This window comes from Lutra lutra, chromosome 7, assembly GCF_902655055.1.
Source record: "Lutra lutra chromosome 7, mLutLut1.2, whole genome shotgun sequence".
NCBI lineage: Eukaryota > Metazoa > Chordata > Mammalia > Carnivora > Mustelidae > Lutra > Lutra lutra.
In genome coordinates, this window is record NC_062284.1 from 53,004,748 (window position 1) to 53,029,742 (window position 24,995).

General features: G+C 38.0%; 1 protein-coding gene across 1 annotated transcript; it reads right to left on the reverse strand.

The window, feature by feature from the left end:
- Positions 1 to 13,190: 13,190 nt before the first annotated feature.
- LOC125104812 (olfactory receptor 4F3/4F16/4F29-like) lies at positions 13,191 to 14,129 on the reverse strand. The gene has a single exon (XM_047737635.1). It carries the CDS (start codon positions 14,127 to 14,129, stop codon positions 13,191 to 13,193), a length of 939 nt encoding a protein of 312 aa, XP_047593591.1.
- Positions 14,130 to 24,995: the final 10,866 nt, after the last annotated feature.

Consider the following 24,995-nt stretch of genomic DNA (forward strand, 5'->3'; position numbering starts at 1 on the left):
TCCAAATTTTGTGACAAGATAGAAAGCTTCCATTATGTAAAAACTATAATTTCTAAAAGAGAAAAATAAGAATTAGTTCAATGGATACTGAGAACCAAATGACAGAAATTGGGAGTATCTAAAACACAGAAACGGAAAATACAACTTAGGAATTTATCTACCATCAAAAAAACAAACTAACTAACTAAAAGAAAATACAGAATAGGGGCACCTGGCTGGCTCAGTGGGTTAAGCCTCTGCCTTCAGCTCAGGTCATGAGCTCAGGGTCCTGGGATCAAGCCCCACATCGGGCTCTCTGCTCAGCAGGGAGCCTTCTTCCCCCCTTCTCTCTCTGCCTACTTGTGATCTTTCTCTCTGTCAAATTAATAAACACAATCTTTAAAAAAAAAAAGAAAGAAAGAAAATACAGAATAGGGGAATAGAAAAGAATAAGAAATAGAAAAGATGAAATATGCTGTTTCCTCCTCCTGGAACATCCTCTTCTAGTCAAAATCCCATCCTTGATTCATGATCCAGCTTATTGTCCTCCAAATACCTTTAGCAATACCTTCCCTAGTACCCTTGGCAAGAGCCATAGTCCATTCATCTTGATACTCCTCCCCATGCCTTGCCCAGAATACATATATCACAAATATGTGGACTAGCAATTTAACTGTGTATTAGGTTAAAAGAGGAAATAATTACTGAGCAATCATTGGAGAGAGACCCAAGAGTAGATTGGATTAATGTTCAGTCTGCTAAACTGTAAATCATTTGTTTTGCATAAATTTTACATGATAATTCTTGAAATAGGAGCATTTTTCTAGGTTCAGGGGAGGATAATTTCACATTCTGATTGGGACTGTAACCTTTTCCAAAACAAAGAGCTTAATATTGTTTTCCTCAAGTAAAAAGGATTCTAATTAGCAACCTTGAATACTGGTGACCAAATGATGCTGTGAGTCTTGGGAATAGCCAATTTTTCCTTGATTAGATTTTCCTGGAATTATTCCTTGGATTCAACACTGATTTTGCTCCTAGGGAATTAAAAAGGCCAAAAAGGACCGAAGAAAGAAAAGTACCTTCTGGCTACTGGATTTAATGGTGTTTTAGATGGATGTACAGAAATATTTTTGCTTTAAAATGAATCAGTAGAGGGTCGCCTGGATGGCTCAGTTGTTAAGCATCTTTCTTCAGCTCAGGTCATGATCACGGGGTCCTGGGATTGAGCCCTGCATCGGGCTCCCTGCTGGGTGGGAAGCTGCTTTTCCCTCTCTCGTTCCCCCTGCTTGTGTTCCCTCTCTCGCTGTCTCTCTGTCAAATAAATAAATAAAATGTTCTTAAAAAAAATAAAAAATTAAATAAAATGAATCAGTAGAGGGGCACCTGGCTGGCTCAGTCAGAAGACTGTGTAACTCTTAATCTCAGGGTCATGAGTGGAACTACATTGGGTCTACAGATTACTTACATAAATACATACATACATACATAAGCTTTTTAAAAAATAATAAAATAAAAAATAAAATGAATCAGTAGAAATATCTAAGAAATCCAACACACTAGAAAGTTTGAGAAGCAGCTAGAAAGGGAAAGAGTATTATTCTACTATAGTAACTAGAAATTTCCTGGCAAAAGCACTCATCAATGCGAACAAGAAGGTAACTGCAAATGAAAAACCACAGGACAAAAAGCTACCTCTTACTCTAGCAATTTTGGCTTTCTAGATGCTTTTCAGTCCCACAAAATCCAAAATCCAGGACTTTAGACTACATAAATTTTTCACCAGAGTGCTATCAAGTTATAAAGTGGTAATTATTAGAGTATAAAAAGAATTATGTCAGAAAGTTTTAAAATAAATACATTGCCCCACAATGCTATGATATTGAACAATTATAAATGCTGTTAACAATTGAATAAATAATCGTGATCTAGATGAAATATATGGAACTCTGTACCCAACAATTAAAAAATACACGTGGAGCAATTACAAAAACTGACCAAGTACTTGTGGAGCATAAGGAATAACACAGAGGATATTGGGAGATGGAGAGGAGAAGTGAGATGGGGGAAACCGTAGGGGGAGACAAACCATGAGACTGTGGACTCTGAGAAACAAACTGAGGGTTTTGGAGGGGAGGGGGTGGGGGGTTGGGTGAGTCTGGTGGTGGTTATTATGGAGGGCATGTATTGCATGGAGCAGTGGGTGTGGTGCATAAACAATCAATTTTGGAACACTGAAAAGAAATATAAAATGGAAAAAAAAAAAAAAAAAACCTGACCAAGTAAGAGGACATAAGTAATTCTTAACATACTTCAAAGAATCAATATCAAGTAGACCTGAATCTCTGATCATAATACTATCAAGTTAAAAGTTTATAGAGAGGAGCACCTGGGTAGCTCTGTCAGTTAAGCATCTGCCTTCAGCTCAGGTCATGATCCCAGGTTCCTAGATCAAGCCCCCAGTGGGGCTTCCTGTTCAGTGGGGAACCTACTTCTTCCTCTGTCTCTGCTGCTCCCCTGCTTGTGTTCTCCCTCTCTCAAATAAATAATTAAAAACTATTTTTAAAAAAAAGTTTACAGAGAGTGTTTTCTTTTTTTTTCTTTTTTTTAAAATATTTTATTTATTTATTTGACAGAGAGAGAGAGATCACAAGTAGACAGAGACGCAGGCAGTGGGGGGGGCGGGGAGCAGGCTCCCTGCTCAGCAGAGAGCCCAATGTGGGCCTCTATCCCAGGACCCTGAGACCATGACCTGAGCTGAAGGCAGAGGCTTAACCCACTGAGCCACCCAGGCGCCCTAGAGAGTTTTTTTCCTAATTCTCATACATTCTCAAATTTTACAACTTCTAAATAATTTGCATTTCAATGAAAAGCTTGTGAAAAATTTAAAAATACTTAGAACTAAACTTGTAGTATGAAAGCCTACATGTACTTCAATGGAAATGCACATATGAGAAAAAAAAAGAAATATTGAAAAAAAGGAATATTGAAAAAGAAAGCCAAAGTTGGTGGCATCACAATTCCGGACTTCAAGCTCTATTACAAAGCTGTCATCATCAAGACAGCATGGTACTGGCACAAAAACAGACACATAGATCAATGGAACAGAATAGAGAGCCCAGAAATGGACCCTCAACTCTATGGTCAACTCATCTTCGACAAAGCAGGAAAGAATGTCCAATGGAAAAAAGACAGCCTCTTCAATAAATGGTGTTGGGAAAATTGGACAGCCACATGCAGAAAAATGAAATCAGATCATTTCCTTACACCACACACGAAAATAGACTCAAAATGGATGAAGGATCTCAATGTGAGAAAGGAATCCATCAAAATCCTTGAGGAGAACACAGGCAACAACCTCTTCGACCTCAACCGCAGCAACATCTTCCTAGGAATATCACCAAAGGCAAGGGAAGCAAGGGCAAAAATGAACTATTGGGATTTTATCAAGATCAAAAGCTTTTGCACAGCAAAGGAAACAGTGAACAAAACCAAAAGACAACTGACAGAATGGGAGAAGATATTTGCAAATGACATATCAGATAAAGGGCTAGTGTCCAAAATCTATAAAGAACTTAGCAAACTCAACACCCAAAGAACAAAGAATCCAATCAAGAAATGGGCAGAGGACATGAACAGACATTTATGCAAAGAAGACATCCAGATGGCCAACAGACACATGAAAAAGTGCTCAACATCACTCGGCATCAGGGAAATACAAATCAAAACCACAATGAGATATCACCTCACACCAGTCAGAATGGCTCAAATTAACAAGTCAGGAAATGACAGATGCTGGCGAGGATGCAGAGAAAGGGGAACCCTCCTACACTGTTGGTGGGAATGCAAGCTGGTGCAACCACTCTGGAAAACAGCATGGAGGTTCCTCAAAATGTTGAAAATAGAACTACCCTATGACCCAGCAATTGCACTGCTGGGTATTTACCCTAAAGATACAAACGTAGTGATCCGAAGGGGCACGTGCACCCGAATGTTTATAGCAGCAATGTCTACAATAGCCAAACTATGGAAAGAACCTAGATGTCCATCAACAGACGAATGGATAAAGAAGATGTGGTATATATACACAATGGAATACTATGCAGCCATCAAAAGAAATGAAATCTTGCCATTTGCGACGACGTGGATGGAACTAGAGGGTATCATGCTTAGCGAACTAAGTCAATCGGAGAAAGACAACTATCATATGATCTCCCTGATATGAGGGAGAGGAGATGCAACATGGGGGGTTAAGGGGGTAGGAGAAGAGTAAATGAAACAAGATGGGATTGGGAGGGAGACAAACCATAAGTGACTCTTAATCTCACAAAACAAACTGAGGGTTGATTGGGGGAGAGGGGTTGGGAGGGGGGTGGGATTATGGACCCTGGGGAGGGTATGTGCTATGGTGAGTGCTGTGAAGTGTGTATCTGGTGATTCACAGACCTGTACCCCTGGGGATAAAAATATATTATATGTTTATAAAAAATAAAATTAATAAAAAAAAAACATGGAGAAATGGCAAGGGCAAAAAAAAAATATTTTATTTATTTGACAGAGAGAGAGAGATCACAAGTAGACAGAGATGCAGGCAGTGGGGGGGGGGGGGCAGGCTCCCTGCTCAGCAGAGAGCCCAATGTGGGCCTCTATCCCAGGACCCTGAGACCATGACCTGAGCTGAAGGCAGAGGCTTAACCCACTGAGCCACCCAGGCGCCCTAGAGAGTTTTTTTCCTAATTCTCATACATTCTCAAATTTTACAACTTCTAAATAATTTGCATTTCAATGAAAAGCTTGTGAAAAATTTAAAAATACTTAGAACTAAACTTGTAGTATGAAAGCCTACATGTACTTCAATGGAAATGCACATATGAGGAAAAAAAAGAAAACCAAAAATTAAATATCTAACTTTCCAACATGAGAATTAGGAAAATGAATAGAATAAGTCCAGAGAAATTAGAATAGATAAGAGCAGAAATCAAAGATTCTGAATATAAATATAAAATAAAAAAGAAAAGGCCAGAAGTTGGTTTTTTCAAGAGACTTATAACTACACAATACTTTTGTTAACTTGATCAAACAAGAGAAAATTACATACTTCTATATCTTCTTTGGAAAAATGTCTATTCAAGTTCTTTGCCCATTTTTTTTTTCAGAAGCCAATATAACTTTTATTGTCTGTAAATGTTACTTCTTTATTCAATATCATAAAAGAATTTTACATTAAATATCATTAATTATTAAATTCCACATGTAGGGGTGCCTGGGTGGCTCAGTGGGTTGAGCCTCTGCCTTTGGCTCAGGTCATGATCTCAGGGTCCTGGGATCGAGCCCCGCATCAGGCTCTCTGCTCCTCAGGGAGCCTGCTTTCCCCCTCTCTCTCTGCCTGCCTCTCTGCCTTCTTGGGATCTCTGTCTGTCAAATAAATAAAAAAATAAATCTTAAAAAAAAAAAATTCCACATGTAGCATGTTATATGCATAATGTTACAGAGTATATACTTAAAAGGCATTTGTATAATTGTTATAAACATCAAGTATTATTTGTCATGTAAATGGTATGCAAATCTTAATATACTGTTTTAAAAGCATAATTTAACAGTGCCAAAATTTGATAATAATATGTCTAAGTTAAATTTAAATATGTGAAAGGGAAAACTATGGGCAGAGTTAACCTTTCTTCTTAGAGATTTGGAAGTTTTTAAATTGTCTAAGCAATTTAATTTTTTTATGCTCATGAAGAAGTGAAAACTCAAAATATCTATGATATTATCTACTTGTAATTAAATTTTTCCTACATCTCACTGTTTACAACAATGGTTTCTTCTACAAAATCTCCCTAGAAATATATTCTCTTAGGTCTTTCCCCTTTTTTTAATCTGGTATTTCGTTTTCTACTCTTGAGTTGTATAAGTCCTTTATATATTTTATAAATTAACCTCTTACAAGATACATGGTTTACAAGTGTTTTCTCCTATTCCACAGGCTGTCTTTTGACTCTGTCAATTGTTGCCTTTGCTGTACAGTAGATTTTTAGTTTGAGGTAGTTCCACTTGTTTATCTTTGTTTTTGTTACCTGAGTGCTGTTGATGTTATGTCCAAGAAACCACTGCCAAAACCAATGTCGAGAAGATTTTCCCTATGTTTTCTCCTAGAAGTTTTGTTTGTTTGTTTGTTTGTTTTCAGCATAACAGTATTCCTTATTTTTGCACCACACCCAGTGCTCCATGCAATCCGTGCCCTCTCTAATACCCACCACCTGGTTCCCCCAACCTCCCAACCCCTGCTGCTTCAAACCCCAAAGATTGTTTTTCAGAGTCCATAGTCTCTCATGGTTCACCTCCCCTTCCAATTTCCCTCAACTCCCTTCTCCTCTCTAACTCCCCTTGTCCTCCATGTTATTTGTTATGCTCCACAAATAAGTGAAACCATATGATAATTGACTCTCTCTGCTTGACTTATTTCATTCAGCATAATCTCTTCCAGTCCCGTCCATGTTGCTACAAAAGTTGGGTATTCATCCTTTCTGATGGAGGCATAATACTCCATAGTGTATATGGACCACATCTTCTTTATCCATTTGTCCATTGAAGGGCATCTTTGTTCTTTCCACAGTTTGGCGACCGTGGCCATTGCTGCTATAAACATTGGGGTACAGATGGCCCTTCTTGTCACTACATCTGTAACTTTGGGGTAAATACCCAGTAGTGCAATGGCAGGGTCATAGGGAAGCTCTATTTTTAGTTTCTTGAGGAATCTCCACACTGTTCTCCAAAGAGGCTGCACCAACTTGCATTCCCACCAACAGTGTAAGAGGGTTCCCCTTTCTCCACATCCTCTCCAACACATGTTGTTTCCTGTCTTGCTAATTTTGGCCATTCTAACTGGTGTAAGGTGATATCTCCATGTGGTTTTAATTTGAATCTCCCTGATGGATCATGATGATGAACATTTTTTCATGTGTCTGATAGCCATTTGTATGTCTTCAATGGAGAAGTGTCTGTTCATATCTTCTGCCCATTTTTTGATATGATTATCTGTTTTGTGTGTATTGAGTTTGAGGAGTTCTTTATAGATCCTGGATATCAACCTTTTGTCTGTACTGTCATTTGCAAATATCTTCTCCCATTCCGTGTTGTTGCCTCTTTGTTTTCTTGACTTTTTCCTTTGCTGTGCAGAAGCTTTTGATTTTGATGAAGTCCCAAAAGTTTATTTTAGCTTTTGTTTCCTTTGCCTTTGGAGACCTATCTTGAAAGAAGTTGCTGTGGCTGATATCGAAAAGATTACTGCCTATGTTCTCCTCTAGGATTCTGATGGATTCCTGTCTTACGTTGAGGTCTTTTATCCATTTTGAGTTTATCTTTGTGTACGGTGTAAGAGAATGGTCGAGTTTCATTCTTCTACATATAGCTGTTCAGTTTTCCCAGCCCCATTTATTGAAGAGACTGTCTTTTTTCCACTGTATATTTTTTCCTGTTTTGTCGAAGATTAATTGACCATAGAGTTGAGAGTCCATATCTGGGCTGTTTTTGTGCCTGTTTTTGTGTCTGTTTTTATGCCAGTACCATGCTGTCTTGGTGATCACAGCTTTGTAGTAAAGCTTGAAATCAGGTAACGTGATGCCCCATTTTATTTTAGAAGTTTTATAGTTTCAGGTGGACATTTAAGCTTTTAACCATTGTGAGTTAATTTTTGTGTATGGTGTAAGTTAGGGATCCATTTTTATTATTGTTAACCTTAAAAATAAAGCTGCCATTTATTTTAACAGCAAAAAGATGAGTTTATTCAGGAATAGCAGAGAATTACAATCAGGGACATGCACTCTACAGAAAAGCCTAAGCAAGTCTGGAGAACAAAAGAGAGGAATACTTTTTTTTTTTTTTTCAGAGGAAAATAGGGGGAGTTGGGAAGGGCTGCTATAAACAAAAAGTCTGGGGTACCTGAGTGGCTCAATTGTTAAGTGTCTGCCTTTGGCTCCAGCGGAGCAGTGCAGGCTCCCTGCTCAGCGGGAAGCCTGCTTCTCCCTCTCCCCTGGCTTCTGTTCCCTCTCTCACTGTCTCTCTCTCTGTCAAGTAAATAATAAAATCTTTAAAAATAAATAAACAACAACAAAAAGTCCACTGGAATAAACTGGGAGTTCAAACTGTAGTGCTTTCTCATTGGCTAAATTGCAACAGTCCCTTATAGCCTGGGCTGTTGATAGGGCAGGAAGAAACCTTCCTTCCCTCTGCTGGTATAAGAAAATACTATCCAGTCCAAAGTCCTTCTCTTTCTGTTTTGTTTGCAATTGGCAACAAGAAGTAGGACAGGAAAGCTCCACCTTTTGGCTTTATCACTCCATTTTAGTGAGGTTTCCCTGCATTAATTTCCACATTCTGCATTTGTTATCCTTTCCCCATTGTGTATTCTTGGCACTCTTGTCAAAGATCAGTTGACCATACACACACATGTGTTTATGTCTTGGCTCTATAGTCTTTTCCACTGGTCTCTATGCCTGTCTTTATGCCAATACCATACTGTTTTAATTATTGTAGGCTTGTAGTATTTGAAATCAGTAATTTGAAATTAGGAAGTGTGATGCCTCCAATTTCCTTTTTCTTTCTCAAGATCATATAAATGGTCAACAGAGATATGAAAATATGCTCAACATCATTAATTATCAGGGAAATGCAAATCAAAACTATAATGAGATATCACCTCACACCTATTAGGATGGCTATTATCAAAAAAAGAAAAACAGATAGGTATTGATGAGGATGCAGAGAAATTGGAACCCTTTGGTACTATTTGTGAGAATGTAAATTGATGCATTCCTTATGCGAAACAGTGTAACGGTTCTTCAAAAAATTAAGAATAGAATTACCATATCAGTATCTCAAAGAGATTTCTGCACTCCCACATTTGTTGCAGCATTAGTCACAATAACCAAGATATGAAAATTACCCAAGTGTCCACCAACAATGAGTGGGAAAGGAAAATCTGGTATTCATATTCAATGGAACATTACCTCGCTTTCGAAAGGAAGGAAATTCTACCACTTATGACAACATGAATGAAACTGGATGACATTACGCTAAGTGAAATAGCCATTCACAGGACAAATGTTACAGGATTCCACTTATAAGAAGTATCTAATATAGCCAATACCACACAATAGTAAGAATATAATAGTGATTGCCAGGGGCTCAGAAATAGAGTTGTTTTTCATTGGGTATAAAATTTCAGTTCCTATAGATGAATAAGTTCTAGATATCCACTGTACAGCATAGTGCCTATAGTTAACAATATGGTATTGTACACTTCAAAATTTGTTAAAAGTGTAGATGTGTTAAGTGTTTTACCACAAAAAGAAAAAAAAAGAAAAGAGAGAAGTAAAGTAAAACTAGGGACACAAGGAAACTTTGGAAGTGTTTCATATTATCTATTACTTTAATAAGTGATGGTATCATGGGTGTTTGCATATATCCAAACTCATAAAATTGTACACATTAAATATGTATAATTCTTTGTATATCAATTATACCTCAATAATGCACATTATACACAGAGAGAGAAACAAAGGGAGAGAGAGAAAATCAAGTAGAGATATAGCCACATGGTACAGATATCATTTTTTTTTAAGACTTTATTTCTTTGACAGAGAAAGAGAGAGAGAGCACAAGCAGGCAGAGTGGCAGGCAGAGGGAGAGGGAGAAGCAGGCTCCCTGCTCAGGACTGGATCCCAAGACCCTGAGATCATGACCTGAGCCAAAGGCAGACACTTAAACAACTGAGCCACCCAGGCACCCAGATATATACTTCTTTAATAAAATTATTTTTGAAAAAAGCAAAAGAAGTATAAACAAAAAAATCCAGAATAGTGATTGTTTCTGGATGGAAAAAAAAAATGTAAAGGGATAGGGGTTGGAAGAGTAGATACAATGATAGATAGGCTAACAGGTATTTATTTTACTATGGTTTTTAACTCAAATATACATTACATATTTTGTAAATATGTAATATTTCAAAACAAAAGGAAAAACCATTTACATCAGTAGATAACTCTTTTTTAAGGATTTTTTAAAATTTATTTATTTGACACACACAGAGCACAAGCAGGGAGAGCAGCAGGCAAAGGGAGAGGGAGAAGCAGGCTCCCCACCAGGCAGGGAGCCCAATCCGGGGCTTGATCCCAGGACCCTGGGATCATGACCTGAGCCTAAGGCAGACACTTAACCAACTGAGGCACCAAGGCACCCCAGTAGATAACATTTTTTATCTTTCAGGTTTGTAGAAATTCAAATTAATTATATATCCACTATTTGCAAAGATGGGAGAAACTCATGCTCTAATTCACTGCTGGTGATGGAACTTTAAATCAGTGCAATCATTTTAGAAGTCACTTTTGCCATGTTTAATCAAGCCTTACAAATACATTTTGGCATAACACTTTCATTTCTATTTTTATTATAAGGGATTAATCAAAACCTTGTGTATATGAAAATGTGTACATCAATATCTTTCATAGCAGAGTTGTTGAAAACTAAAAATTGGAAATAACTTAAATGTCAACAGTAAAGTATTGACTAAAGCAATATGCAACAGATTACTATATAGTGACCCAGAACAACACAGTAGAAGTAGACTTATCAACATAAAATGATTTGTACATCATATCATTAAATGGATTGTAGAATAATTTGGTCCTATTTTGTACAATTTTTTCAAATGCATAAAGGAAAATTTAAAAGAAAGATAACAGAATTTTGACAATTATATTTGAGTGAAATAATTTTTGGTGATTTTTTTTCCTTTTCTTCCTTGTGCTTATGTATATGTAACCTGCAAATGTACTTTAGATTGCCCAAGTTTGTTAACCTGAATAAGTTTAACATTTGTATATATACAGTGGAATACTATGCAACCATCAAAAAAATCTTGCCATTTGCGATGATGTGGATGGAACTAGAGTGTATTATGTTAAGCAAAATAAGTCAATCAGAGAAAGCCAATTATCATATCATCTCTCTGATATGAGGAATTTGAGAGGCAGGCAGGTTGTTCATGGGGAGAAGGGAGGGAAAAAAGAAACAAAATAGGACCGGGGAGGAAGGCAAACCGTAAGAAACTCTTAGTCTCAGGAAACAAACTGAGGGCTGCTGGAGGGGTAGGGGGATAGGGTGGCTGGGTGATGGACCTTGGGAAAGGTATATGCTATGGTGAGTGCTGTGAAATGTGTAAGCCTGATGATTCACAGACTTGTACACCTGGGGCAAATAATACATTATATGTTAATTAAAATAATTTTTTTAAAAAGCACCATGGATAACCAAAACAAGCTTCTTAGAAATATTACATAGCTCATAAGAAGGCAATTTGAATATAAAAGAAGTGTAGAAAGTAAATTGAATTGTGGCATTTTGAAGTCTCTATGTACAAGGAATTTTATCACTTAAAATACTTCAGTCCTGGGATGCTGGAGTGGCTCAGGTGGTTAAGCATCTGCCTTTGGCTCAGAGTCCTGGGATTGAGCACCACGTCAGGCTCCCTGATCAGCAAGTGGAGAGCCGGCTTCTTCCTCTCCCTCTGCCTCTCCCCCTACCAATGCATTCTCGCTCTCTCATGCTCCCTCTCTCTCTCTCTCTCAAATAAATAAAGTCTTATAAATAAATAAACAAATAAAAAAATTCTTCAAACCCGTTAGGAAAACCGCATGTTCTTGTTCAAGTTCTGATGAATAGACTTAGAAAAGAAAGGAAATAATTTGTAGACAGCATGGAAGAAGGTCATCAAAACTAAGAAGTGGTTTTAATATTTTATTTCATTTTATTGAACAGGCACTTAAATAACACTATAGATCAAGAATTGTTTAAGTAATTTACAAATATTAATTTGGTCAATCCTTATAATTTTATGGGGAAGGTACCCTGACCATAAAGAACTATCATTTCAGTTAAGTCAAAAACAAATATCAGAAATTTCATATGGCTCAACTTACCTCTATTTTTATAGATGACAGAATTTAGGCATAAAGAGGTTAAGAAATTTGTGTGTTAGTAAAAGGCAAAGCTAAGTTTTGAAGTCAATCAGTCTGGCTCAAGAGTGTGTATTTGTAACCATGGCACTCTAAAAGGAATGGGTTTACCTAACTCTGAGGTATTGTTGCTGTTAGGGGGGAAAGTAGCACTACCTGGGATAGAATTAATAAATATGTCATTGTCTTTGCCTGGCCCCCATTTAAATCTCCTGACATTAGGAGAAGGAAGGGAAAAATGAAGCGGGGGAAATCAGAGAAGATGAACCATGAGAGACTATGGACTCCCAGGACTCAAACTGAGGGTTTTAAATGAGAGGAGGTGTGGGGATGCATGAGCACGTATTGCATGGAGCACTGGATGTTATATGCAAACAATGAATCATGGAACGTTACATCAAAACCTAATGATGTACTGTATGGTAACTAACATAATGTAATTTTAAAAATTATTATTTAAAAAAAACAGACAGTACAGGAATATAGCTTTTGAAAGAACTGTATTTTGAAAGACTTAATTCATGCATTAGTTGAAAAGCTTTAGAAGCTATAACCCAGTGATCCAATTTCAGGCTGATGTTGCGATAAAATACACACACACACACACACACACACACACACACACATAAAGATAATTCAAAATAACGTTAGCTCTTTTTTTCATTTATCAAAGAGCAATATATATTGAAAGGTAAGAAACAGACAGCAATGTCTTTTTGAAATCCTCTTTTTGTCTTTTATTTATATTCTTCACATACTATGGCTACTCCCACACATCTCACTATGGAATCTCAAAAGAAAAAAAAACTATCCCTAATAATTGTAATTTTTTAAAGAAAAGAAGCACTTTTCTTCAGATTCTGCATTATAAACCCTGAAAATCAATCTGACAAGGTAGGATTCTCCTCAGAACACAGAGTAGGAAAACAAATAGCAAGGCCTGTCCAAAATCCTCCTTATCAAGGAGAGGTGAGAAAATGTGGAAACAATTGTATATTAATACTTCTTATTCCATCACATTACATAAGAAAGAACACCATATCCTCCTTGATTATGGGCAGAAAACTCATTAAGAAAGTCCTGGAATTAATAATTAAACTAGTAAGTAGAGCATCCATGGTGCTGTGTTTTGTTGGATTCATGTCTGCAGCAGGGGCAGGAAATGTTAGAGATGCTTGTCTTTCTTGATATCGAAATCACTTAAAACATCTTCTTGGAGCTCAACACCTGACTGAATATCCTCCTCATTGCCACTTTCATCTCTTTATTCCTGAAAGTGTAGATGGCAGGGTTCAGAAATGGGGTAATAATTACATCAAAAATGGCAAGGAACTTATCCACTGGTACTGTGGGAAATGGCCATGAATACACAAAAATACATGGACCAAAAAACAAGACCACAACTGTGATGTGAGCTGATAGAGTGGAGAGGGCCTTGGACAAGCCACCTGAAGAACGTTGCCAAACAATGACCAAGATAAAGATATAGGAAATAACCAAAATGAAAAAAGTTCCCAGAGAGATGAAACCACTATTGGCAGTGACCATGAGCTCCAATTTGTACGTGTCTGTGCAGGCAAGCCTAATAAATCGAGGAAGATCACAGTAAAAGCTGTCCACTTCATTAGGGCCACAAAATGGCAGGTTTACAACAAATACAAGTTGGATCAATGAGTGAATGATCCCAATGGTCCAAGCTACCACCAAAAGTAAAACACAAGTTCTGAAGTTCATGATGGTCAGGTAATGGAAAGGCCTGCATATAGCAACATAACGGTCAAGGGCCATGGCAATGAGCAGAACCATCTCAGTTCCTCCAATAACATGAATGAAGAACATCTGAGCAACGCAGCCTTGGAAAGAGATTACTTTTCTCTCCTTGAAAAGATCAGAAATCATCTTGGGAGCTGCAATGGAGGAAACCCACATGTCAATAAAGGAGAGGTTGGCCAGCAGGAAGTACATGGGGGAGTGTAGATGGGAGTCAGAGATCACTGTGAGCACAATGAGGAGGTTTCCTAAAATACCTATTACATAAAACACAGAGAAAACTAGAAATAGGACAAGCTGCATCTCCAAAGAATTGGTGAGTCCCACCAACACAATCTCAGACACCACCGAATTATTTCCTCCCCCCATGGTTTCAGTCACTTTGGGCTCCAAATTTGCCTGAAAGAACAGGAAAAAATAAGAAATTGGGATTACTGGCCATATCAGTCAAGGTTCCATTAGCGAAGCAGAACCACTAGGAGATAACATACTAAGGGATTCATTAGTGATTTGACCTTACACAATCATGGAAGCTAATACAACAGTCTCTGTAAGTCTGTTGTTTTTGCATCTGATGCTGTAGCTTGATGTCCACAGGATGGGCAGCCAGGAAGAGAAGATAAATGTTAAGTGGAGGAAAACAAAAAGAAACTGGAACCCACAAGCGAAAGCTAAAGGACAGATGAAAATTAGTGTCAGTGCTCATTGTCTCTAACCTTGATAATGCAGATGTACTGCAAAAGCCAGAGCCCTCCACCACAGAGCTGAACACACAGCTGGCCCACAAGTCAGAGAAGCTCAAGAAGGATCCCAAAGGAGGTGTGGCAGTTGCAATCCTGGCCACTGCCTCATACCAATGAGATAAGCCAGCAGAGAAATGACAACGTGCATGAGCTACAAATATGGCTGCTGTTTCACTTTAACCTAGTCATATCACAAAAGACTCTCCCTTACAATATATTCTAGTTGGAAACACAAAGAAAAAGGAATTCTAGAGAATGTAACAATCTATTGAAGCTGACACAGTACCAAGCCACCATACTATCTATTTAAAGGAATATAGGGGCGCCTGAGTGGCTCAGTCAGTTAAGTGTTGGACTCTTGCTTTCATGATCATGATCATGGACATGATCTCCGGGGCATGAGCTGGAACCCTGTGTCCGGCTGAGCACTCATCAGGGAGTCTGGTTCTTCTCTCCCTCTTCTCCTCCCCCTGCTTACAAGCTCTCTCTCTCTCTTAATAAATAAATATTTTAAAAAATAGATTTCGAGGGATGCCTGGGTGGCTTAGTCAGTTAAACATCTGCCTTTGCCTCAGGTCATCCTCCCAGGGTCCTGGGATCAAGTCCTATGTCAGGCTCCTTGCTCAGCAGAAAGCCTGCTTCTCCCTCTGCCTGATACTCCCCCTGCTTGTGCTTGCTCTCCCTCACTCTCTCTGACAAATAAATAAATAAAATATTATAAATAAATAGGTAAATAGGTAGATTTCAAAAAAAAGTTACAAATTTTGAAAATTAACTACCACCTCTATTCATTTGGTCAAATCATGGTTACAGTGGAACTTAAGTAGATTTGAAAAAGGCTCTAAATTTATCAGTCCTAATCTCATGTCATCTCCCACCAACTTCCCTTGTTATTACTGACTGTTTAAAATTTCACCATGGGTTCTCTTCTGATGTCAGGAAGTCACTTAAAGAGAGAAATAGAAAAGAGTTTAAATAGAGTTTTGGAGTGAAAGGAAAACAAAGGTTCTAAGTATTATATGGCAATAAATTGTTGTTTCTACTAGGTAGCCCACAGGGACTTCAAAATGCCTAAAAACATTTTTTTTAAAAAGTGGCAGAACTACAAAAAGAAAGAGAAATTCTGTATACTTGTGGAAATAGTGGGAGAGTGAAACACATTTCCCTCAGTGAACAGTAGGAAAAACCAACAAAATATCAGTCAGCATAATGAAGGTTTAAAAACATGATTAATCAAAATAAATTCTATAGATTCCCTGTCCCCAATATATGCAGAATACTCAAACATTTATAGAACATTACAAAACTTTACCATATGCTGTATTATGAAGCAAATATTAACAAATTTCAAAGATTACTACTATGTAAATTGTGTTCCAGCCCCAAAGCAATTAAGGTATAATCACTAACCAAAATATACCTAGAAAATCTTCATACGTTTAGAAATTAGATAACGCAATTTAAATAATTCTTGGGTCAAGGATGAAATCACAATGGAAATTAGAAAACATTTTAAACTGAGTTATATTTTATACCAAATCCTGTAGGATGCAACAAAGCAGTATTTAGAGGGAAATATATAGTCTAACTGCTTATATTAGAGAAAGAAAAAAAGGCTTAAAATTATTTAAAAATTAATGAGCTAAGTATCCATTTTTAAAAGTAATACAACCACAAAACAAAAACATTTTCTATTAATGAAAGAGAAAATAAAAATAAACTACAAAGAATCTACAGAAAGAAAGGCTTTTCTTTGAAGAGACAAGTAAAATTGATAAGCCTCTGATGAAATGAATCAAGTAAAAAGAGAGGCAGCACGTAGAACTAATATCAAAAACAAAAGAGGAATGTGAGCAGAGATGTTACAGACATCGAAAGCATAATAAGAGACTATAATAAACAACTTTATGCCAACATATTCCAAAATTTTGATAATATCAGCAAATATCTAGTAAAACATAACTTACCAAAACTCACTGTGTTGGACATTCTGGATCCACTGTCCCTCTTCATCCTGCTACACACCTCTGGGGAGGGCCTTTAAGAATTGCATAAACTGCAGGGCATCCCTGCTGTCACTGTTGGCTGGTTTTGGTCAGTAAGAGGCATTAACAAGAAACAGAAGACCAGGAAGAGAAGGTGAAAGATAAGGATATCTATCTCCTGACAGTCCCCTCTAGGCCTCAGGCTGGCAATGTCTGCATTTCTGTTTAATGGGGCAGCCCTCTCCTACATCTGTAACTTCCTTTCCAGATCCCAACAACCACCTTGGGATGCTTCACCACACCTTACTGCTTTCCTTAATCCTATCCTCATCTTTCTAAATAGTCTACTCATTGTGAACCTTCCCCTATTACTCTACTTGAGTGTGCTGTTTTCTGTGGGACCACAACTGATAAGATAGGAAAACAAAATAATACTATAACTGCATTAAAGAGATTAAAGGATTTATTTTTTTTTAATTTTTTAATTTATTAATTTGACAGACAGAGATCACAAGTAGGCAGAGAGGCAGGCAAAGAGAGGGGAGGAAGCAGGCTCTCCGCTGAGCAGAGAGCCCGATGCGGGGCTCGATCCCAGGACCCTGGGATCATGACCTGAGCCAAAGGCAGAGGCTTAACCCACTGAGCCACCCAGGTGCCCCGAGATTAAAGGATTTAAATAGAATTTTAAAAATCTTCCCGCAAACATAACTCTAGTGTTTTTTTTTTACATAACTCTAGTTTTAATGGCAAAATCTACCAAAAATTCAAGGAACCAATAACTATAATTCTACTGAAATTGCATAGAAAACCTTCTCCCCTACCTTATTTTATGAGAAGAACATAATGTTGATACTAAAATTTGACCGGGGCAGTATGAAAAACAAAATTTTTCAGGGTAATATCAACCATGGATTTATTTTTTTTAAGATTTATTTATTTATTTGAGAGAAAGAGAGCACATGCATGAGAGGGGGTGGGGGGCAGAGGTAGAGGGAGAGAAAGAGAGAATCCCAAGCAGACTCCCCACTGAGCATGGAGCCTTAGTGGGGCTCAATCCCACAACCCCAAGATCATGACCTGAGCCAAAATGGAGAGTCAGACACTTACTCAAAGGAGCCACCTAGGTGCCCCTATCACCCATGGATTTAGATGTAAAATTGATTAAAAAAAAAAAATACTTATGCTAAAAGGAGGAAAAGTGGGACAGTGTAGCAGTTCGGGTTTCCCAAAAGCAAGCGCTGAGGTGGAGGTTAGGATACTACACGGTCATGAGAGATTAACACCTTTAAGGAGAAGTCAGAGGAGGCAGGATTGGGCAAAAGACAAAGTCTAACTGTGATGCAGACCCAACAAATCCCCACCACACTGAGGCCTGGAGGGAGTTTTGTTCCATCATATTGCCCCAAGTTGGGTGAAAATAGCTGGGGACTTCCCTTCACTCAGTCATCCACCCCTGATCAGGGTGTGGGCTCAGGGCTGTCTGCTGATAGCACTCTCCATGGCTGCGCAGCAAGTCCCTCCTTGAAGGGAAGCTCAGGTAACAGAGAGGGCAGGAGATGAAGGATTCTAGTCTAGACATGTAAAGTGTGAATTGAAAGGTGGACCTCCAGGTACCAGTATCCAGTAGTATTCATCTTTAATCAATGTACATTTTTTTTTTTTTGCTTTTGCCTACTTTGCATACATAAATGACAGAATAATAGGAAAAGAAAAAGCAAGGGCTTTTTTTTTTTATTTTAAGATTTTATTTATTTAGGGTACCTGGGTGGTTCAGTGGGTTAAGCCTCTCACTTTGGCTCCGGTCGTGGCCTTGGGCTTCTGGGATCAAATCCTGTATCAGGCTTCCTGCTCAGTGGGGAGTCTGCTTCCCCCTCTCTCTCTCTGCCTGCCTCTCTGCTTACTTGTGATCTCTCTCTGTCAAATAAATAAGTAAAATCTTTAAAAAATATATTTTATTTATTTATTTGACAGAGAAAGAGAGGATGAGAGCACACGGATGGGGAGCAGCAGACAGAGGGAGACGCAGACTTCCCGCTGAGTGGGGAGCTTGATGCAGGGCTTGATCCCAGGACCCTGGGATCATGACCTGAGTAAAAGGCAGACACTTAACTGAGCCACCCAGGGATCCCAAAGCAAGAGACTGTTAACACAAAACTCACATGGAGGTGAACTGTGTAAAGGAAGGAGAGGAACAAAAATAAACACAGGAGCATTATGAGGTACTAGAAAAACTCTATCATTTAACCTGAGTGATGAGTACACAAGAATTCACATTATTTTTAATATGCCTATGTTTATACACTCTTCTGTATGTAGAATATTTCACAATTTTTTAAAAAATAACAGAAAAAGAAGATGGATGGGGATATTCCAGACAGGGGACAGTATGTGCCCAGGTACAGAGGTGAGAGTAAGCAAGCAGTTTTGGGCAGAGAACAATTTTTATGGTTTCAGTGTAAGGTTGTGTAGGAGGAACATAGGAGATAAAAGGTAAAGATAAATAGAAAATGGACTGCAGAGTCCCTAGAAAGCCAGGCTATGGAGGATGAAATACTCCATGATGGGGAAGTAGGCATTTTGGGGATTTAAGTTGAGGAACTTGATACTTGCAAAGTAATGTTTTGTTTGTTTTTTAAAGAAGCTAAGTCTTCTTTAAAATCACTTTGAATATCATAAAGTCATAAATAAAGTTATAAATCACTTCATAGAGAGGTGACTTAGAAATCATCTGCATAGGTATGAGCATTGAAGCCACAAGAAATATATATATCTAGAGGAAAAGTCAAATATGCTATGAGAAAAGCCCAAGATTTAAAGTCTGGGAAAAAGAAACAAAAACGGGTGGTGGGGGGTGCACCTGGGTGGCTCAATTGTTAAGCATCTGCCTTCGGCTCAGGTCATGATCTCGGGGTCCTAGGACCGAGCCGTGGGTCTTAGGATCCAGCCCCCAATCAGGCTCCCCACTCTGTGGGAAACCTGCTTCTCTATCTCCCACTCTCTCTGCTTGTGTTCCCTCTCTTGCTATATCTCCCTCTGTGTCAAATTAATAAATAAAATCTTTTTTAAAAAAAAAGAAAAGAAAAGAAATAAACAAACAAAAACAGGGAAATAAGTTTCCAGAGAACTAGAGAGTTGAGAACTCTAGAAGTCAAGAAATGAGATTATTTCAGAGGGGGAATAGTGTTGCAGTGGAATGAATTATTTCAGCGTTTCTAGGATCAATAATAAGAAAATTGGTATTTGAAAACAAGGCACTTCTAGGAATTTTTCACTAATGTATTCCCAGTGCCTAGAATGTAACACATCAGATGTGCTCCATAAATATTTATGGAATAAATGGAGGAACTCAGATTGCCCAGGGTTAAGGTAAAAGGCTGTTAAGAAAGTCTATTGAGAGTATACAATTTAAAAATAAAATAGGAGAAGGATACGTGGAGAGAGCCCAAAATAAAGTACTTTTTAATGATTAAATAAAGAGGAGAAGTAAGTGTTTCATAGGAACCAGTGGGGGAGAATATGAAAGTGCCGAACAGCCAGAGGTAATTGGTCATAAGGCCCTGGAGTAGCAGAAATGGATGAAATAAAAAACAAAGATAAGAAGGCTTCACCTTGCAAAATACAAGGGCCATGTATTGTTCTAAGTCAGGAAGGGAAAGGGAAAAATATTTGTGAAGACAGAAATATGTTATAATAAGCCTTCTTATTTAGCAAGAACACTAAAGTAGTAACAGGTCAGCTTGAACTGTACTAGATCAGAAGGTCTGTCTTTCAGTGGCTATATTGTCAATGAGGTCTATGAACTACAGATTTTCAAGCAGATGTATAAAATGATTTCTGCCTATTACCATCCCTTTTTTTATTTGATCATATCACCATCATATAAATAAGAGAGGGGCACATGGATGGCTCAGTTAGTTGAGTGACTGACTGTTGATTTCAGCTCAGGTCATGATCTCAGGGTCCTGGGATCAAGCTCTGCATCAGACTCCCCACTGAATGAGGAGTTTACTTGTCTCCCTATCTCTCTGCCCCTCCTCCTGTTTGCCCTCTCCCACACTCTCTCTCTCTCAAATACATAAATCTTTAAATAAATACAAATGAAAAGCCCCCAAACCAAGGAAAAGATCATCTAACATCCTGCAGTTTTACCTCTTGAAAAAGAAAAAAATCAAAATTTTCCATGATCTGTCTAGCATCTGGTTGGGATGATGTGGGATCCAGAGAAGCAGGGAAGAGAAACCAATAAGAAATAGAGGATGAACCAGTAGACCAGAGCTTCAAGATGATACAGTAGTGAGGACTGATGAGCCAACAATGGAAAATGCAAGGGTCCTGTAAAATCCAGAGTGCTCCAGGTTTCCAGTCTCTGCCCACCCCCACCGATTTAAAGCAAAATAATATTCCAGACACACTAGTTGTGTCTCTCTACTACTACAAATTGGAGATTTCCCATTGACTAAAAAATAATCCGGGTATTCTAGGGCCTCCGTGTTTGGGCTCCAGCACTAATTCACCCTATGTTCAGCTAGATCAGACCCTTCACTAACTCTGAAACTATCTTTTCCTCCTTTTCTTCAGACTCTCCACTCCAAATAAAAAAAAACCTGCCTCATCTATCTTGAAATGTTCGTTTTTCACAGCCCCATTTAAGTGCTACCCATTTCATGAAACCTCTCCACTATCCTAGCAGGGAAAAAAAAAAGATCTTGTTCCCTCTCTTTCCTGTAGCACTTCCGACCTCCCACAGCACCTTTTGCCCTGCAGTATAGTTACATGTGCATGACTTGGTTCCTGTGTTTCCAAGCACAAGAGGGCAGGACCTCTGCATGAGTCATCTCTGTCTTCATCCTAGGAGAGTTTTGGAGAGCAGAATTGTCAATTCTAGGAAGTTAGTGTTTGCTAAATTAATTTGAATTAACTCCTTTGCAATTTTAACGTAATCGTTTAAAATAAGATATTTTAGAAGATTAAGAAAACATACATAGAGAAGAAAAATGATGGTGAGGAGTGGAGAGAAAAAACAACTTAAGGATAAAGAAAACAAAAATTAAGCAAGGGAATAAGTAATAGGGAAAGAGTGAGGAAAAGAATCATGTGGAAGAGAAAGAGGAAAGCAAACAGTGAAACTTCACTTAAGTTCTGAGACTAGAGACTCACATGACCAAGTGGAAAGATACAGGAAAGGAATTAAAAACTATCTTATATATTGAAAACCCAGTAGAAGGCTCTTAGAAAGAAACTAATCTCACAAAGACAAGGACCCGAGTTTTCCTTCTCAGAAAATATTTGACAGAAAGCCTCATCTGCCATGGAGAATGGCAGATCCTTAACCAGAAACCAAAGCTTTCCCCATTCGTTCCACTTCTTTTCTAATGAGACATTTCCCTAAATGGTATTCCTCCCTTACTTACCTCTCCACCCCTCAGCTGTTTCTGGTCCAGGTGCAGTGATGCAATGTAACTTTCGGTTTCTATCTCCTACTCTCACTCATCCAGCTCAGGGGGGGAAGAAATTATGTATTTTTCTCTGTATTCCTGGAACTCTGATTAATGTGGAAAACATAACAGAAGCTGAGGAAGTATTTTTTGTTGACTGTGACAATAGATACACAAATAAGCCAGATATCAAGGTTTTCCGAATCCTTCAGGAAGACGAGGGTCCAATTAAATGAATTAGAATATTTGACCCTAGCAATTACTTCAGATTTTTTTCTGCCAGACATTTATTATAATAACTAACTAAATGGTCAGTGTAAGAGGAGAGAATATATAATTCCTGCTTCTTTGGCAAACAGTAACTAAATTGGATAATTCTGCTTGTGTAGAATTTGTGTTCCACCACCAAAACCAGACGCTATTACCAATTCTGAAGTGGATGTTTACCGCCAGACTAAATCTGAGTTAAATTTATGTATTCCATGTGTATCCTAATGTCATTTACACTCTTGTGTGCCTCCTGGATCATGCCTTACTCTTCCACATCATGGTTCTTACCCTTGAAGACGTGACACTGAATACCTCTCTATCCCTTTTGAAAGTCAAGGTAAGTTCCCTGCAAAATATTTTTCAAGCCCTGACCATTGACTCAACTACTCATCTCAACTCTTTCTCTTCTGGGTGCCCTCTTCTCATGGACCACAACTAAATCACAGTTTGAAATCTTCAGTGGTGATTTCAAACTCTGATTTAGCACCAGTAAACATCTTAGTCAAAACACAAAACACAACAATATGATTGCATGTGTTCTGCCTATCCTTCTCACCCACCTGTTTCCTAGCAGACCTGAAATAGCAGCATCTACAGAAAACACACATCTGGCATATGGACCTATTTGAAATTCCCCCAGAGTGGAAAAGAGATAGCTAATTAGCAATGCAGAGGGTAGTCAAAAAATGGTACCACATAGCAGAGGGAACACCAATATGATTTTAGTCTGTGCGGGGAGTAGTCTCAGAATAAGACTGATTTTCCCAGAGCAATGTAAGAGGAGACCGTTAATGAGTCACCTAGGGGAAGAGCTCCCTCGTGAATAAATAAGTTTTATCAGGTTGTGGTTTTGGTTTTTGGGTTTTGTTTCTTATTTTTTACCTCAGGGCTTGAGGTGAAGATGAAGTCTTAAGATTCATGAAAATATCTTTTGATTACAGTTTTTAAGTAGGATTTATGCCCAGTGTGGAGCCCAATGCAGGGCTTGAATTCAGAACCCCATGATCAAGATGGGAGCTCAGCTGAAAAGTCAGACACTTAGCTGACTGAGCCACCTAGGCAACCCTCTTTTAATTGCTTTTTACTGAAAATAATCTTTACTGTCCTTCCATACGTTTACATGAACTCCTTGTTTTTGACACTATCCTGAATCTACCTATTCATCCATCTCAGGGTCTCATCAATATTCTTACCTCTAAATGCCTGTTGCTCTGCCAAATAAATATTTATAAGATTTTTATGAATAGGTTATATCCTTTGTTTCACTTGTGATTTTTGCAATGTCTAATTAGTTCTCATGACAAAATATTTTTCTTTACATGTTCAAAGACCATTTATCAGGATGGTAGAGAAGAGGGTGAAAATTTCAAGGAATTCACATCATTTCTAAAAACACTAATTGAGATTCTAATATACCAAGTTCTGTTATAGATGATAATTATACAGAAGGGGGAGGAAGAGGACATATGGACTCTCCCTCAAAGAATTCACAGTCTGTGGATAGGAGAAATGTAAAGAAATATTTTAAATAGAGGATAAATGTAGCATTAAAAGCGCCACACAGTAGATAAATAATTAGATAGCAGTGGAAAGTATAAGAAGGCTTCATCAAAAAGGTAATAGTTGGGTGATAATGTGACTTTGAGCAGTGATAGATGGAGCAGCTCATATAAAGATACGAAAAATCTGAAAATCTGAAACAGCACAGCATGTACAGAAGCTTGCCAGCGGTTTGCTCATGGAAGGCCATAGTTTGTGAAGAAAGCTGAGGATTCTTAGAAATAACTGTGTGCACCTTGGGTTGGTGAGAGAAGAAATGACCAAAAATCACAGATCAACTTCCTGTCAAAGAGCATAGAAGGTGCATACAGGAGGGAGATTGGCCATTTGACAATACACAACAAAATGAGATTGTGATCCCCCCCCTTTTTTTAAGAAAAATGAAAACATTTTTAATTGAAGTATAATAAACATACAATGTGGCTTTAGTTTCAGGTATACAACATACTGACTCAACAATTCTGTATATTACTCAGTGCTCACCAAGATAAGTGTAGTTCCCACCTGTCACCAAACAACATTGTTACAATGTTATTGACTTTATTCCCTATGATGTACTTTTCATCTCCATGACTTCTTTATTTTATAAATGGAAGTTTGTACCTCTTAACCCCCTTTATCTATTTCATCCATCCCCCTCACCTACCTCCCTCTGGTAACAAGAAGTTTGTTCTCGGTATTTAAGAGTCTGTTTTTTTGTTTGTTTCCTATTTCTTCATTTGTTTTGTTTTGTTTTGTTTTTAGATTCCACATGTAAGTCAAATTATATGGTGTGTGTCTTTCTCTGTCTGACTTATTTCACTTAGCATAATACCCTTTAGATACATCCATGTTGTCACAAATGGGAGGATATCCTCCTTTCTCGTGGCTGAATACTATTCCATTGTGCATTTATAACACATCTTTATCCATTCATCTATTGATGGACATTTAGGTTGTTTCCATATCTTAGCTCTTGTAAATAATGCTGCAGTAAACATAAGGGTGCATATATCTTTTTGAATTACTGTTTTCACTTTCTTTGGGTAAATAGCCAGTAGTGGAATTACTGAATGGTAAGGTATTTCTGTTTTTAATTTTTTTGAGGAAACTCCATACTGTTTTCCACAGTGGCTGAACCAACATACAGTACCACTAACAGGGCACCAGGGTTCCTCTTTCTCCACATCCTCACCAACACTTGTTATTTCTTGCCTTTTTGGTATTAGCCATTTGACAAGTGTAAGGTGATATATCTCACTG

Bases quoted from the DNA above. Each gene is read 5' to 3' on its own strand.
- LOC125104812 (XM_047737635.1), bottom strand. From the start codon at position 14,129: ATGGGGGGAGGAAATAATTCGGTGGTGTCTGAGATTGTGTTGGTGGGA.